The sequence below is a fragment of the Cannabis sativa genome, unplaced genomic scaffold (assembly GCF_029168945.1).
Source record: "Cannabis sativa cultivar Pink pepper isolate KNU-18-1 unplaced genomic scaffold, ASM2916894v1 Contig7, whole genome shotgun sequence".
NCBI classification, from domain to species: domain Eukaryota; kingdom Viridiplantae; phylum Streptophyta; class Magnoliopsida; order Rosales; family Cannabaceae; genus Cannabis; species Cannabis sativa.
The window spans coordinates 8,308,101-8,324,580 of NW_026870043.1; the positions used below are offsets into that span (position 1 = coordinate 8,308,101).

At 38.1% G+C, this 16,480-nt stretch overlaps 1 protein-coding gene across 1 annotated transcript; it reads right to left on the bottom strand.

Moving 5' to 3' along the window:
• Window positions 1-887: 887 nt before the first annotated feature.
• Window positions 888-6,389, bottom strand: LOC115716739 (plasma membrane ATPase 4). The gene is made up of 16 exons (XM_030645630.2): window positions 6,033-6,389; window positions 5,626-5,745; window positions 5,288-5,524; window positions 4,188-4,949; window positions 3,967-4,089; window positions 3,756-3,860; window positions 3,524-3,668; window positions 3,277-3,441; window positions 2,922-3,160; window positions 2,789-2,821; window positions 2,618-2,699; window positions 2,347-2,507; window positions 2,067-2,249; window positions 1,782-1,964; window positions 1,489-1,670; window positions 888-1,370 (listed from the first exon to the last, which is right to left on the bottom strand). The coding sequence occupies exons 1-16, from the start codon at window positions 6,087-6,089 to the stop codon at window positions 1,274-1,276; spliced, it is 2,874 nt and encodes a 957-aa protein (XP_030501490.1). The 5' UTR covers window positions 6,090-6,389; the 3' UTR covers window positions 888-1,273.
• Between the last annotated feature and the right edge of the window lie 10,091 nt (window positions 6,390-16,480).

Here is a 16,480-nt window from a genome sequence, read left to right on the forward strand (position 1 = left end):
TTAATAAAGATAATCTAAAGAAAATGACAGAATACAAGGATCCAAATACTAATAATCCCACAAAACGAGAGAAAAAAATCGAAAGTAAAAAATAAAGGGGTTAAAGGAATGGAGTCTGACTTGGAGCCAAAACGGAGGGTGGAGGCCATGAAGAACTTGGGAGATCTGAGGCTAGCCATTGGTGGAAGAGCAAAAGCTGGTAACTTTTTGGAGATTGAGCGATGGTGAGGTTGAGTTTGAGAGCCATTTTTGTGCAAGTATGATGATCTCTGTGGTTGGTTTTGTGTGTGTGTTGTCGAACCAGTCTCTTCCACAGCACCAAAAACCCTGAGAAGTGAGAATCATGGTGGACGAAGAAGAGAAAAAAGAGGTTTGAATTGAAAGGAGAAGAGCAATTTTTGAGATTAATCCCCGGTTGTTTTCATTTTAAATGGGTTGTAATTCTCGAATATTTAATATCAGTTCAAATATTAATAGGATTTTTTTTTTATTATTTTATTATATATAAATAATATTTTATTATTTTATTAAAAATAAAAATTAACAGTCACCCATGAATTTCTCATAAACCAAGAATTTCAGTTATATAGGCACACTTTATGTAGAATAGATATATAGATTTTGGGATGTACATATTTTGTATCATTATTGTAACAACTTATTATAATTGTACGACTGAAGAATATGTACATACCTACAAAGATTCTCTAACAATCACACAAGAGCATGAGAAAATTAGTACATTGAACATTTCTCAAATTAAAAACCATGGGAAAGGATTTGAACATCCATATAAAACACAATAAATTGAAAACCACGGGAGAGCATTGGAATGGCAATAAAAGAGCCCCCATATGCTACTTCAAACAATTAGAACACACCAAATGTTGGTTAAATGTTTGTGGTTGCAATAGTGAAGATACAGAAAGACAAACATGTATGATAGGAAATCAAAGGGAAAGGATTACAAAAACTAAGAAAGAAAAGAAAAACTTTGGGACATTATTTGGCCCCTAACATCAGAGCAAGAAGAAACCAAACACAGTTTTCTGCTGCCAACTGCAATAGACTAAGAAGAAAAATGTAAACCAGTTCAGGAGAGTTATATATAGCACAAAGATTCTCTCCATATATTCAAGGAACTCTTAACTAACTAGGCCTTTCCGCCAATCTGTATGTTTGTCATCTTCTCTCTCTCCCTTCCTCTCTCTAAGCTTACATCATTTGAATGCAGCCCTTTTCCTCTGAATTCATCTTTATTGGATTAACACAATCACACAGTGTAATGCTGCTGGATTGTGTCAATATCCAGCCCCTTTAGCTTCACCACTGACTCGACATGACCCTTAAGTGTGTGAAGCTCACGGAGCCTGAAACCATAGATCGGAAAAAAGAAACTGTTTTAGCAAAATGTTCTGATGCCATATTGAACGGACATTATCGCATGAAAAACAATGTAAACATGGGATAAAGAGAAATGGAGCTTACCTTGCAACTTCAGCTCGTCTCTTGGCCTGCTCGGCAATCTCAGAAAGTTCTCTGTAGCTGCTCTTTTCAGGGAACATGTTATTAGATTCTGGTGGTTGAAGTCCATGTAAGGTTCTCTGAGCAAGAGCCCACTGAGCTTCTCTTTCCTCTTTACCATAATCTTTCTTGGTGGTGAACGCAGTCTGTTTACACATTTAGCATGATCAATGTTAAATCTTTCTTAATTCACTATACTCTTCTGAAGTTCCAACTAAATATGCTGAAAATCTATTATCTGTAGAGAAGATGCTTACCCTGTTGTCTAGCAAGTTCAACCAAGCCTTTCCACTTAAGATGTAACGGATGGCAAATTTCATTATGTCAAGTGGCACGTAGAACACAATGCTGTAAAGCCAGATGACTCCAGCCCATCCCCAACTGATACCTTTAATTCTTGCAAAATTCCAGTTGGCATAGACGGCTATCAGAGTTGCAACCTGGAAGATAAAACAGAATTAGAACAAGTTTCTTATGAAATGAAGATTCTTATTTACTTAATTTTACAGTAAATATGGAAAGGAAAAATGTAGTATCCATACCAGCTGTGCAATCAAGAATGCTACAAGCAGTAGTAACCCAGGGCGTTCAACAAATGACCAGCTGCGTGAGCGAGTTACAAAAATGAGGGCCTGGCTGACAATACTCACTTGAAGGTAGAGAGCAGCCATCATTTCATGCTCGGCAAAAGGACTGTTCCTTAGAGATTTTACACCGAAAGTGTTCTACAATAGAAAAATTCATCATAAATAAGCGTACTGATGCTACGAAAGCAATGCTAGTATCCTTGTTGTGGAATAATATTTAAGCAAAGACTCTTACAGTGAAAAAGTCAGTTTCCTTCATCAGCCAAAAGAATACAACAGTCATCAAGGCCAAGTAACCTCCAAGAACAACTCCAGTGGCAAAGATTTCTTTGAGCTTCCAGCTATCGGGCAATGGAGACGGCTTCACTCTATCCTTTGAGATTGTCATGATTGTCCCTTTATAATTGGAATATATACAGTGTTATAACTTACTTGTATCATAGATGAAGTACATAGATCATAAAGTTAAAAATTAGTATTGTACTTTGCACTTTATAAGCACTTACCATCATTTAATATGGCAATGATCAAAACCATGAATGGAGAAAAGTCAAACTTCCATATCAGTGCAATGAACATGAATCCGAACTGCATAATTTTATTAAAAAAACATGAATTCATCAAGGACTCATATATGATAAATCATCACATAGGTTTCCTAATTTCTCTTTACTTACCACTATACGAATTGTGATCGAAACTGCATAGATCTGAAGAAAGACACAATAAGGGGAAAAAAGTCATGAACATTCATCCAAAGAAAAACGAAGTAAAAAAATTAATTTGAAAAGAAAATGTGCAGAAACAAACTGTGTAGTTCTTCATCCTCTGGAAAATAGCTCTGCTTGTCAACACTGCACTTATGATGACACTCAATCCAGGTTCAGTGAGAACAATGTCAGATGCACCTCGTGCAGCATCAGTGGCATCAGCAACAGCAATTCCAATATCTGCCTTCTTTAGGGCAGGGGCATCATTGACACCATCACCAGTCATTCCACAAATGTGCTTCCTCTCCTGCAACTTCTTCACAATTTCGTACTTGTGCTCTGAACAGGAGATTTTAAAATGTTATGAGACATGAAAATTTCCAATTTGAAACAAAAACAAGAAAGTGTGTGAAGAGATAATTATTGTAAACTAGCCATATAATTAAATTATTTACCGGGAAATACTCCAGCAAATCCATCTGCTTTCTCAATTAACTCTTCAACAGGAATTGCAGCTATGTTTGCATCTTTGTCTTGACCAAGTAAGGAAGAAGATGGATACATGTTCGTTCCCATTCCAAGCCTACGGCCAGTCTCTTTTGCAATGGCAAGCTGATCACCTGCACATAACAGATAGCAACAAATGCTTAAATACTATTCAATTTTTATAAGTCATCATAACAAAAAGAAGATTCCATTTACCAGTAATCATTTTAACATTAACACCAAGGTTAAGTGCTCTGCGGATAGTTTCTGCACTGTCATGTCTAGGAGGGTCAAAAAGCGGTAATAGACCAACAAACTGCCATGCACTGCCAGCACTCTCCTTGCTTTTCTCCGGCACTTCCTGAAGATATAAAGGCAATAGGTGAGCATATAATGAAGTAACAAACATTTAACGAAGAATAGAAAAAAGCAAGAACAATTCATAAACCTGTCTGGAAACAGCCAACGAACGAAGCCCACGTTCAGCAAACTTATCAATGACAGCATGAACTTTTCTTTTGAAGTCTTCTTTGCAGTTGCATAGACTCAATATCTGTTTAAATTAATTGTTTAAGAAAAAGGGTCATGATTAGGAAACAACCTTTAAAATTATTTTGTACTGCACAATTTTGGGCTAAGGAAACAATATGATGACTCACCTGCTCAGGGGCACCCTTGCTTGCTCTGTGCCAGTTTCCACTAGCATCAATGTAAGTCAAAGCAGTTCTCTTGTCAACAGGGTTGAACGGCAAAAAGTGAATCTCTCGAACTCCAGCCCTTGCCTGCAAAAATATTCAAATACTTTTAGACTGTTTTTATCATGGCATGGTAGTACAAATTCGCAAGGTTAAATAGAGTATGAATCTTAAACTACTTTTACCTCTTTTGGGTCAGCTAGCATTCCTACAATGGCTGCATCAATGGCATCCTGGTTCTCAGTTCTAGATGCCCTTGCAGCAAGCAGCATCACATGTTGTTTGTCAGCATCCTTTACAAACACCTCGATCAAGTTTATATCAACACTAAGCTTGTTCAGAGTCAGTGTCCCTGTCTTGTCACTGCAAAGGACATCCATACCAGCCATTTCTTCAATAGCAGTCATCCTCTTGGTGATGGCACCTTGCTGAGACAACCTGTGGGAGCCAATAGCCATTGTCACAGACAAAACAGTGGGCATAGCAATTGGGATACCTCCAATCAAGAGAACTAGGAGGTTGTCAATTCCATCTCTGTATTTGCGGTGCTGAATTGGGTACATAACTACAAGCTCAATCAGCATTCCAACTGCGATGGAACAGATACAGAAGTTTCCAATTGCAGTGAGAACCTTTTGGAAGTGTCCTACTTGGTTGGTGCTGTCAACAAGATGTGCTGCCTTTCCAAAGAAAGTATGGACACCAGTTGCAATAACAACAGCTTCAATTTCACCTTGTTTGCAAGTTGAACCCGAGAAAACTTCATCTCCAGGACTCTTGGTCACAGGAAGTGATTCTCCAGTGAGAGCAGATTGGTCAATCTTTAAAGGATCACCCTCAAGAAGACGGGCATCAGCTGGGACAATATCTCCCAATTTAATGCTAATAATGTCTCCTGGAACTAAAATTGCAGCTTCTTGCTCACTCCATTTACCATCTCTAAGCACCTGTAGATACCACCATAAAACAAAAAGAAAGAATATGAGATGCTATTCCTTATACTGGCTAATGAATTAACAGAGATTGATCATCAATCCAATTACATCAAGAAATCGCCATCAACTTTAATATTCCACTTGAAGATTGGAGTAATAACACATTTTCAAATATCGAAGTAAGTATTTGTAGGGAAAAAAATCCTTAAACAGCATCATATTCATCCAAATAATAGAAAATAATTGAATGAAATTATTAAGGTGCCTCATGAAGAGGCGGCACCAGTCTTTAAATTAGACTACCTTGTAATTCTTGGGATCCTAACATAAGATTCTTGTATACGTATTACCTTTGTTTTGGGTGCAAGACCTGCCATGAGAGCAGCAGCTGCGTTTCCTGCATTGTTTTCTTCGATAAAACTGATGGTTGAATTGATAACAAGCAAGCAAACAATACCAACAAAGTCCTGCCAATCCGGAGGCCTCCCATCTCCATTTGCAAGAACAATTGCCATGAGAGCAGCAGCCTCCATGACCCATGACAGGGGATTCCACATGAAGCCCAAAAACTTCAGCACCTTGCTTTCCTGTTAATTTTGAAGAAGAAAAATACACACAGTAATGATCAGTAATCAAAGTTTCACATATAACCTCTAGTATTCAACAGATCATTAGAAAAACATATAACCTTCTTCTCCTCCAGCTTGTTGGGGCCAAAAATCTGAAGCCTGTTGGCTCCTTCCTCTGCGGACAAACCCTCCTTCGAACATTTTAGTTGCTCAAACACTTCATCGATCGGAATACGCTCCTGTAAGAGAGTAGTTAGTCAAAAAAAAAAGAAAAAAAATGAGGTGCCTATATCATATTGCAAAAAAGCTTCCCAGATCCATTGTTTTGATCTGGGTTTCAAAAAGAAAAGAAAAAGAGTATCCGAAACTAACAAAACCCAAATCACCACTGTAGTTTTTACTCGATACAATGAACATGTACATACACACGTATATACACAAACATAAATAACCCATAAAAATTTTCTCGACAAAAATATGCAAGGAGAGAAAGAGAAAAGAAAAAAAAAATGGTGGAGGGTTATACCAGATCAACAGTTTCATTCTTGATCTCCTCCAACGATATTGCTTTGTCACCCCCCATCTTCGACACAGGGTGAAGAAACTATGAGACACACGGTGAAGAAAGTATCACAGTGCGTGTATATGTATGTAAGTAGTACGATTGAAATATGGGGAAGCTAAAAATGAGAGAAAGTCAACGAGCATTGAACGAATGAGAGAGAATCCTCTATCCCAAGTAAGAAGAAGACGAAGAAGAAGAAGAAGAAATGGGAATGGAATGGAAATTTGGCTCAGCAAGACCCTCCTTTTATACTTTTCTTCAGTGTAAGAAGAGCCCTATACCTTTGTGTATAGTGTGACCAGCCGTTTAATCTTGCCCCAAGTGGGCCTCTTTTTAAGACTTAAAATATTTCTCTATCTCTTTCTCTCTCTTATTACCGGTGTTGCTGCTGATTTTTGACGACGCCTTCGGTTTACAATTACACACTTACAGTTAGAGTGGGCCCACACCATGTACTTCGCCTACTGTCCTAAAAAAACAATTATCATTTTTTTTTCTTTTATTTTTTTCTAAATTATCTTTATTTTGTTTTTTAAGATTTTTTTTTTTTTTTTTATAAAAAATGAAGATTTTATAATTAATTAATTTAGATTTAAATAACTGTTTTTGAAAAACGAAATATTTTTTAAGCAACAAAACAAAATAAAATTACTAGTTTCCTTGGCCTGAAAATAACTGTGTTTCTTTTTCAAAATGAAAAATTAAAACTGTGACTATTATACTGCCTCCAGCTCCTACTAGTACTACTCAAGGTTCCTTGTCCTTCTCTTCGATGTTTGTTTTGTTTTTTTTTTTTCACATTTTCTTAGAATTGTAAAATGTCAGTAGGTTGTTAGGATTAGTTACAAGTCTTTGTCTGTTATATGTTAGTTACATCTGTAACTAACTTTTTCCCTTGCTACTGAGTAATATATAAACTCAGTACTTCATTGTATTAAACAGATTAATCAGAGCAATACAATTTTACTCTTCCTCTGTTTCTCTCTCTCTCAAACTCTCATATGGTATCAGAAGAAACCTTGCCCACAGCTTCCATGGCAAGACCCACAACTCGGTCACAAGATGGTGCTCCTCCATCAATGGCTGATCACACAGCAGCTGCGATCAATTCCGATCATCCTCCAGCTTGCAATCATAACTCCTCAGCAGTTCCTCGGAGAAATCAACATGGTTCAAACCAGAATCAAGAACCTGATCTGGTTCCCACCCAAGAAAACTCCGCCACTGTTGCAGACAACAACACAACAGCTCCTGCTGTTCGAAACCTCACAGAAGATCACTCAAGTCCGTTCTTCCTCAGCACGGGAGATCATCCTGGATTGGTACTCGTTTCAACAGTTCTTACTGGACCTAATTACCAAGCTTGGAAAAGAGGGATTACTATGGCCTTGACTGCCAAGAACAAGATCGCATTCATCGACGGCACTATTCCTCGGCCTGAGAATGGTAATTTCTCCCTTAACTCTTGGCTTCGTTGTAACAACATGGTAATGTCTTGGTTAATCAATTCCGTTTCCCCTGAAATCGCTCAATCTATCATGTATTTTGATTTAGCCACTGATATGTGGCATGATCTTGCCGATCGTTTCAATGAGGGAAATGGTCCTCGTATTTTCCAACTCCAAACCCAGCTAACACGTTTACAGCAGGGTGATCTTTCTGTTTCTTCCTACTTCACAAAACTCAAGTCTATTTGGGATGAGTTGAAAGAGTTTCAACCCATCACATCTTGTACTTGTGGAGCCATGAAAATTTTTTTAGACTACTATAACCAAAATCAAGTTCTTCAGTTTTTAACTGGTTTAAATGAGTCTTTTGCCTCAGTCCGAGCTCAGATTTTGCTCAATGAACCTATTCCCAATTTATCTCGGGTTTTTGCCATGATAATCCAAGAAGAACGCCAAAGGACCCTTGGTTCTGTGGAAATCCCTCTTGCTGCTGCTTCCAGCTCCAACAATCCACCAAGAACCAAGAAACCACGCCCTTCTTGTTCAAATTGTGGCAAACCTGGCCACTTGGTAGAAAAATGCTATTTTTTGCATGGATTTCCCCCAGGTTATGGTGACAAAAAGAAGCAAGAAAAATCCAAAGGCAAAGCCAATCTTGCTTCCTGCCCCAGTGACAAATCTGATGGAGACAACTCCTCCCTCAACAATGATCTTTCCACAAGATGCCAACAGCTGATTTCATTGTTAAGCCAACAACTCAGCCACAACACCAATCCCGAACCTGCTGTCATGACCCCTGCTGCATCAAATCTTGCAGGTAACACTCGATCTTTTACTTGGGTAGTTGACAGTGGTGCCACACACCACATGTGTTATAACATCGAATGCTTTAGTTCTTTCTCAAATCACAATCATCCACAACATGTTCTTCTCCCAAATGGTCAACACATTCCCGTTGCTAATGTTGGTACTGTCAAGATTAATTCCAATCTTACAATTTCTAATGTCTTATATGTTCCAACATTCAATATCAATCTTTTTTCTATCGCTGAATTTGTTGACAACACAACTCATTCCATTAATTTTTTTAACAATTCTTGTATTATACAGGATCCTATTCGGAATGTGGTGATTGGGATAGCTAGAAAGCATGGAAAACTCTACCTGCTACAACAAAGCTACCCTACTACTACTACTACTGCTGCTGCAACAGCCTCTGTTGCTTTTTTTAAAAATAACAATGTAAACCAATGGCACAATCGCCTTGGTCATCCCTCTTTGTCAATTACAAACTTGTTCAATAAAGAGAATAATTTTTCTTCTCCTATTACTGATAATTCGTTATTTACCAAGCAAACATCCGATCTGTTCCTAGCTGTCCTTGTTTATGTCGATGACATAATCGTGGCCAGCAACAACTCTGATGCTATTGCTCATTTTAAAACGTACTTGCATGACAAGTTTAAACTAAAGGACATTGGTTCCATTCGGTTTTTTCTTGGACTCGAAATAGGAAGGACAAATGAAGGCATTTCTGTTTCACAAAGGCCTTTTATCCTTCAACTTTTACAAGAAACCGGTTACATGGGAGCCAAACCCTCTTCCACTCCAATGGAAGTCAATTTAAAACTTAGCAAAGACCACGGTAACCCTTTACCTGATCCTACTTCATACCGAAGTCTTATTGGCAAATTGATTTACTTGACTATAACACGACCCGACATCTCCTACGTCGTGAATCATCTAAGCCAATTTTTATCGTGTCCTCGCATCCCACATCTACATGCTGCTCATAAAGTGCTGCAATATCTTAAAGCCACACCTGGACAAGGCCTATTTTTCCCCTCTAACACTTCCCCCACTATCACAGCCTTTGCCGAAACCAGCTTATCCCCTTCCAATGTTCAAATCAGTTTTTTTTCAGATGCTGACTGGGCAAGCTGTCAAGATACTCGACGATCAGTTTCTGGTTATTGCCTTTTCCTTGGCAAATCTCTTGTTTCATGGAAATCCAAGAAACAACAAACTGTGTCCCGTTCTTCTGCTGAAGCAGAATATAGGGCCATGGCCCATGCCACTGCCGAGCTCACCTGGATCATTGCACTTCTCAAAGACTTTGGTATCACTCACTCTCCACCAGCAACACTCTATTGTGACAACACAGCTGCAATTCACATTAGTGAGAACCCGGTCTACCACGAACGCACCAAACACGTCGAAATTGACTGTCATTTCGTTCGAGAGAAGGTCCAGCAAGGCTCCATCAAACTTCTTCATGTCTCTTCCCAAAACAACTTGGCTGACATCTTCACCAAAGCCCTCCAACCAAGCCATTTTTCAAAAATTGTATCCAAGATGGGATTAATCAACATTTATACTCCATCTTGAGGGGGGCTCTTAGAATTGTAAAATGTCAGTAGGTTGTTAGGATTAGTTACAAGTCTTTGTCTGTTATATGTTAGTTACATCTGTAACTAACTTTTTCCTTTGCTACTGAGTAATATATAAACTCAGTACTTCATTGTATTCAACAGATTAATTAGAGCAATACAATTTTACTCTTCCTCTGTTTCTCTCTCTCTCTCAAACTCTCATACATTTTGATAAAGAAAAAATTATAATGACAATTCTTTAAAGTTTTTCTTTCAAGTAATTTTATTTTCTTAAATCCTCTACAAAAATAAATAGATATTTACATAACCATTTTAGTAATTTGATAATGAAAATTGTCTTCTACTATTTTCATTTGTATCGCAAATGGAAGCTAGGGAAATTGGAATTTAGAAACTGCTTATTTATTACTACAGATAGTTTTTGATCAGATTTTTGAAAAAAAAATTAAAAAAAGTGCGTTCTACCCATTGTATTATGGTATTGAAATTAGTTTTATCTGAACTGAAGGTTTCAAGTGAATAAGTGATTCCCCAAATTCTACCCATGTTATATTGGTTTAACATAACACTTTTCTATATTTTCATATGGTCTTGACGACAAAAACAAATGCTCATAATTTAAAATGAAATAATTAAAATAAATTCATATGGCAATATTCTTCTTGTAAATTATGTAACTGGGTTTTTTTTTTCAAATCTATACAGATGTTATAACATTTCACATTTTGCTGGAAAAAAAAAAACACACACACACATGACACCTTTGACAATGATAGGTATTTTGACATATGGTCTCTAAAATTATTAAACCTACCGAAGTGGTAGGGAAGTAATTTGCACCACACCATGTGATCTATTTTTTTATTTGAAAATTTCTATCCGCACCTCAGAAGATGATAAGTACATTTTTAATATTAAAAAAAATTAAAATAATTTTTTATAATCACATTTAATATTTTTTTAATTTTTTTTCTCATATTAATTTGTGATAATTTCAATATTTATTTTAATTTATTTCCATAATTTTTTTTCTAATATAATTTTTATTTTAATTCTTTTGCTATAATATTTAAAATATAATTTATTTTTTTATAGGTATAATTTTTAAGAATATGAATTAGAAAAAAAAAAATTAAAAAATATATATTTTATGTAGAATAAAAATTATTAAAATAATGTGTATTTATATTTTTTGGGTACAAATAAAACTTCTCTTTTCGTTTATAAAAAAAGACAATGATAGGTGCTTACCGAATTTTTCGGCAACTAAATATTTTGGAGCTTAAAAAAGTAATAACAGAATAAATAGCAAGATCACAAATAAGTAATTTTTACGTGGTTCAGGCGTTAGCTATCCTTAGTTCACAAGTCCATTTTATTAGGCTCATCGACCAGTGTGTTTATACAAATAGATATACAATGGACTGAAACTCCCTTCCCCTGTGTTCCTCTTGAGGAAGAGGAAGCTTAGTAAGAATATTCTGGAGTTTTATGTGTGTGATGTTATACAAAAATCTATTTGCTTGGAGCGGTGAAGGATGAATCTTCTCTCTGAAAGAAGATCCTCCCAAAAGAAAAGGTTTTCTCTCTTTTCTTGTGTTTTTCGGGGGGTATCTACAGGCCAACTTATTTGCATGTGCTACCTTAGATGGATCATCGTTGGGGCGAAATTCGACTGTTGGATTGGTAGGTGGCATTTTTCCCATATGACATTTAAGGGCTTCAGATCGCACAGGTTGGGCCTAATACGCATGTCATCCCATGGCTTCTCCTTTTTGAGTTTCCCTTATCCCTATTCGTTGGATCATTTGTTTAGGTACACAAGGACACGCATGCTCTATACAATAGCATGTCGTGGGAGACAATGTCGTACCTGAAAAAGCCTGGTCACTAGGCCCGTAGTTTGACACGTATAGGCAAAGCTTTTGTGGGCTAAAGGCGTAGCCCGGCTTAACATGTCTCAAAATGCCTTGGTCCCTCTGGGAAAATCCATACTCTTCTCGAAAGTAGATGGCTTTGGTTCCTGGAATAGAGGGAGACTTTGGCTCACGGATACCCTCCGTGTTATTAGCAGTCAGGGAACTCCTCCGCAAAAACTCTTCCCGCGAAGCTGATGGCTTTTTCTTCCCAGAGCATTAATGGAGGAAATTGGTCAGCTAATGACTCCTTAGCCTATCTTGATTAAAATCCATGTGTCATGATCACAGAAATGCAGATAACATTTACCCCGAAGCTTTCGGGGCGTATCATGGTCCAGGAGCTTGTAGTGTCTTCTCCTGAAAGAGTTTGAGCACGTGGGATTTATGACAAGCTCTTTATTACACTACCTCATTAGCCACCAACTGAAGTATCATTATTCAGAAGGCATAATTTCTTATGTTTTCTCGTTAGGGTTTTAAATGCTACTTTTGAGCTTTGCATGCGTGTTGGGCACGTGTTTTGTGGGATGCCCAAAAATGGCAGTGATTGGATTTGAGCAGAATTTCCATTTACTGAGTGCTTATCATGATGCATGTAATGATGGAAGCCGATTGTTGGGAGGCGATACACCCTATCAGCTTTCCACTAATCCAACCGTTAGATGTCTCTTAGGCGAACGAGTTGAACTGTTCGCTTCTCGTGGAAGGCGCCTCTTCCTGGTACCCATTAAATATCTTCAGCAGCAATTTCACACTTTACATTTATGTCTATCATACCAGAGTTATTTTAGTTTCATTCCTTCCTCTGCCCTGCAACACCTTCTTAACTCTTCCGTACTCAGGCACCCAGTTCGTCAGCAAGGACGCAGCGCAAGGGTCACCAGCCTCATATTCTCTTAACAACCGGTAAGTTTTCTTCAATGTTTACTTGCTGTAAAGTTTTGAGGGAATTGTGCATGTTGCATGCAGTTGTTTGCCCTGGGGATATTGATGTCGTGATTGCAGTCTCTATCATGAGGAGTGAGAGTCTTGTGGTCCTGGGTTGCACTTACTCATTTTACTTTGTACCCATTTCTGGCAGGTGCATTTGGTTTGTAATGCAGAAGACTGGTTCTTCTAAGGTGGCATGCGGCAATGCCCCTGATAGAAAAAGGCAAAGGCTTGAGGTAGCCACTTTTGGAACTGGGGCCCACCCAGTGTCATGATCTGCCACTGAGGCTGGGCCAGCCTCCGGCGTATCATCCTTCAGCCATGCCAAAAATACCCTCAGTGGGGTTCACGTTCCCAAGGAAGCCCATTCCTTTTAATCCTCTCGACATGCAGAAGGAGAAGGAAGTGAACAGGGCCTTAAAGGGGCACTTGGAGGCAGAGAGGGTACAAATTTGTAAAAGGGCCACCGTGCTTTCAACGGTGCGTAAGGCCGAGATTTCGGACGGCATGCACACCCTGCCCCTTTCGAGTTAACCGTGGAGGTTGAAGCCTTGGAGAAGCGCCTGACTTTCAAGGTGGGGAGAGAGGCTGTCCCCTTTGCCACCGAACTTCTAGATCAGGTGACTGGAAATGCCTCAGAGCTACCCATGGAGACTTGGGTGTATTGTAGTAGAATGGACGTCTTTGCGCTGGCCCACTCCACCAAGCATCAGGTAGTTGGGGTAAGGCCTTGAGACATTTTCTTCCTCTTTTATTTATTTTTATTATCTTCTGCCCCCTATTCTGATTCTTGACTTTTTCATTTTGGCCTATTTCGACTGGTGGCCTTACTGGCGGAGAGGATTGCCCAGGAGGCCGACACGGTGGTGACAGAACTGGAGCAAGTCAAGGCAGAAAAACGTGACTTGCGCAATGCCAACGAAACCCTTTTGGCTGAGCTCACTGAGGCCAAGCTTCAGATTGAAGGCCTAAAAGAAGGAGAACCAGCTATTGGAGGCCAATTACGTTCAACAGACTCACTTAATACGGGGTACGAGGGCCGTTAATGACCTATACCAGGAGACGGTGGCGCGGTTGTTTGGAGAGGGGTCCTCTAACCCATTTGGTGGCGCCCAGTCTTGACTTCCAACAGACCTTTTTTGAATTGTTGTTTGTTTTTTTTTTTTGTATATTCCCCTTTCACCATACTTTTCAAGTCGCAAAGACAATTATAATTTGCCCTAGCCACGGGGGATACTTGTAATAGTAAATAGGGTTTTCTTTGCCATTTCTTGTTGGAGATTTACTTTAATAGACTTTTTAGGAGCGGGTTGTGTCATTGAAACATTTGGTTCCAACGGCCAGTGTTTCAATCTTTCTCTTTAGTCTTAATCATTTCTTAAGCGATTCAGGGATCGTTTCTTGGTTTTACCCTTTCTTTCTTGGAGTTGTAATGTTTCTTTCCACCACTTAACCCCTTGCTTGGAAGAAACCACTCGCTTGGAGTTAGCCCAGAGATGGTTTCCTTTCGCGAAAAAGGAGCCTTCTCTTTTTCACACATCTTCTTCAGGCTTTAGTCCCTTTTACGAGGTTGAGTCCCAAGAGTCATGCCCACGACTCCCTTAGGCTTTTGGGCATTTTTCTTACCTTGGTCCTTGTTAACCTAACACTTTAGCTATTATGCAACCTGATGGACTAAACTTATAGAAAATCCACAGAGATTTATAAGAAAGAATGTAGGCATATTCTTTTTAAGAATTTTGGCCGAATATACATCTTATCCCTAAATTCGTACTTAAGTTTAGCCTTTGAAGAAAGAATTCAAGCCATTTCCCTTGGGAAGAAATAGTTGAAAACATTTCCTGATTTTGGCTGCATAGTACATTTGAGCTAATAATCTTGGTAAACAGACGTAAGAAGTTGTAGTCGCCAACAATCGGGCGTACCATACCCCCAAATGAGCTGGGAATTTTGGTCTCAAATTCTCGGTCATTTGCTTAGAATTTGTCTCGTATCATTTTCAAGTCTATGAGGAGGAGGTTTGAGTGTGGTTCTACTTTGCTCCGAGAAGCATACTACTCATCCAGGCTATGTGTTTTCCTCTTCGTGACTACTTGGAGGGGAATTCTTGAAAGTCTAGCAGTAATCTCCTGGCTTCTGTGAGAAAAAGCCATGGGGTTGTAGGTGAAAACTGTTGGAATTATTTTACCAGGATCTTAGATCTACTCACAAGTATGTTATTTAACATCCTAAATACGAACTTTCTAAAATGATAATAAACACATATAAAGTATGAGAAACCTTACATTGGGTGCAGCGGAATAATATGTCTCCTTCCACTCAGATCTCTAACCCTTGTATCCTTACTATTGCAGAGTATTATCAAGATCTGAATCCGAATGTCCTTCTCTTGGATTTGGATCCTTCATAATCTTCCAAACTATGATTGAGGTACTACTTGCTATGTGTGGGCACTACTCTTTTCACTAGAGTCATTCGAAATAGGAAGAGCAAGAAAAGAGAAAAGGGGTTCGACTATATAGAGAAAAGGGAAGGTTCAAATTTCTGAAAGATGTAGTTTCATGATTGCTTAACTGCTTAATTTGGTGTGAGCCATCACTTTCTATTTATAGACAACTGCTAGGTTTAGGTTAGTAATTAATTGGCATTAAAATAATGAAAATAATAATTGGAAAAAGCATTTGGCCCCTTAAAACACTTAGCTACCTGTAAGTGATGTTTTAGTGATCTAAGATATAGTCACTGAAACAAGAGCTCATCAATTTACTTCTATTTAGCTAGACTGGAAGGGAATCATCACTTGACTTCTATACACCAGTAGAAGCTATAGATTCCATATTTATGTTTAGCGCTCCCACTCAGTCATACTATCATGTTCCCAAAATATACGTATCACCCTGACCCAAAAGTAAGCTTAACTAATAAATCAAAGAACATGAATAGCACTCCTGAGATTGAGCCTAAGCATATCAGGATTTAGATTCTTTTAATCTAAGATCAACTAGTGATATTGATTTGGAAAGATACAACGGTAAGTTTATAATATCTGGACTAAGTTCAATATCGGTCCAGTCCAATGTATACTCCATACATTCGAAACCAGTATACTTTACCAATGTCCTAGAAAAAACATAACACTTACTGTTGGGTTTTATGCCCTAAATAAAAGTCCATTTCAATGTAATCTATTTTATTCAACATCAATAAAGAAATAGAAGTATTTTTCATTCATTTGTGTATGTTTTGGTTCACTTTATCAGTTGCTTGTCTTTTTGATTTATAAATTCATCTGAAACCCTTTTCACATACTTGATCCTGTTTATTGTGTTGTCAACACTTTGGAAAGTAAACATGACTATGTGAATAAAGTTTCCTAGATTTATCAGACACAGGGTTTTACTGATATGATAATCTACAACAAGAGTTTACTTACATTTGGAGAAATGCTATGTTTTTTCCAGAACATTGGTTAAAGTAAAGCTCAGGTTGGATGCATAGAGTATGCATCGGAAGGGACCGATATTGAACTTTCACTTAGATTTATTAAACTTACCGTAAAATCTATTCAAGTCAATATCGCCTAGTTCATCCTAGATCAAATGATCTTAATCCTGTTATGATTAGGCTCAATCTCAGGAGGCTATTCGTGTTCTTTGATTTGTTAGTTAAGCCTACTTTTAGGTCAGGGTGATACGTACATTTTGGGAACACGGTAGTGT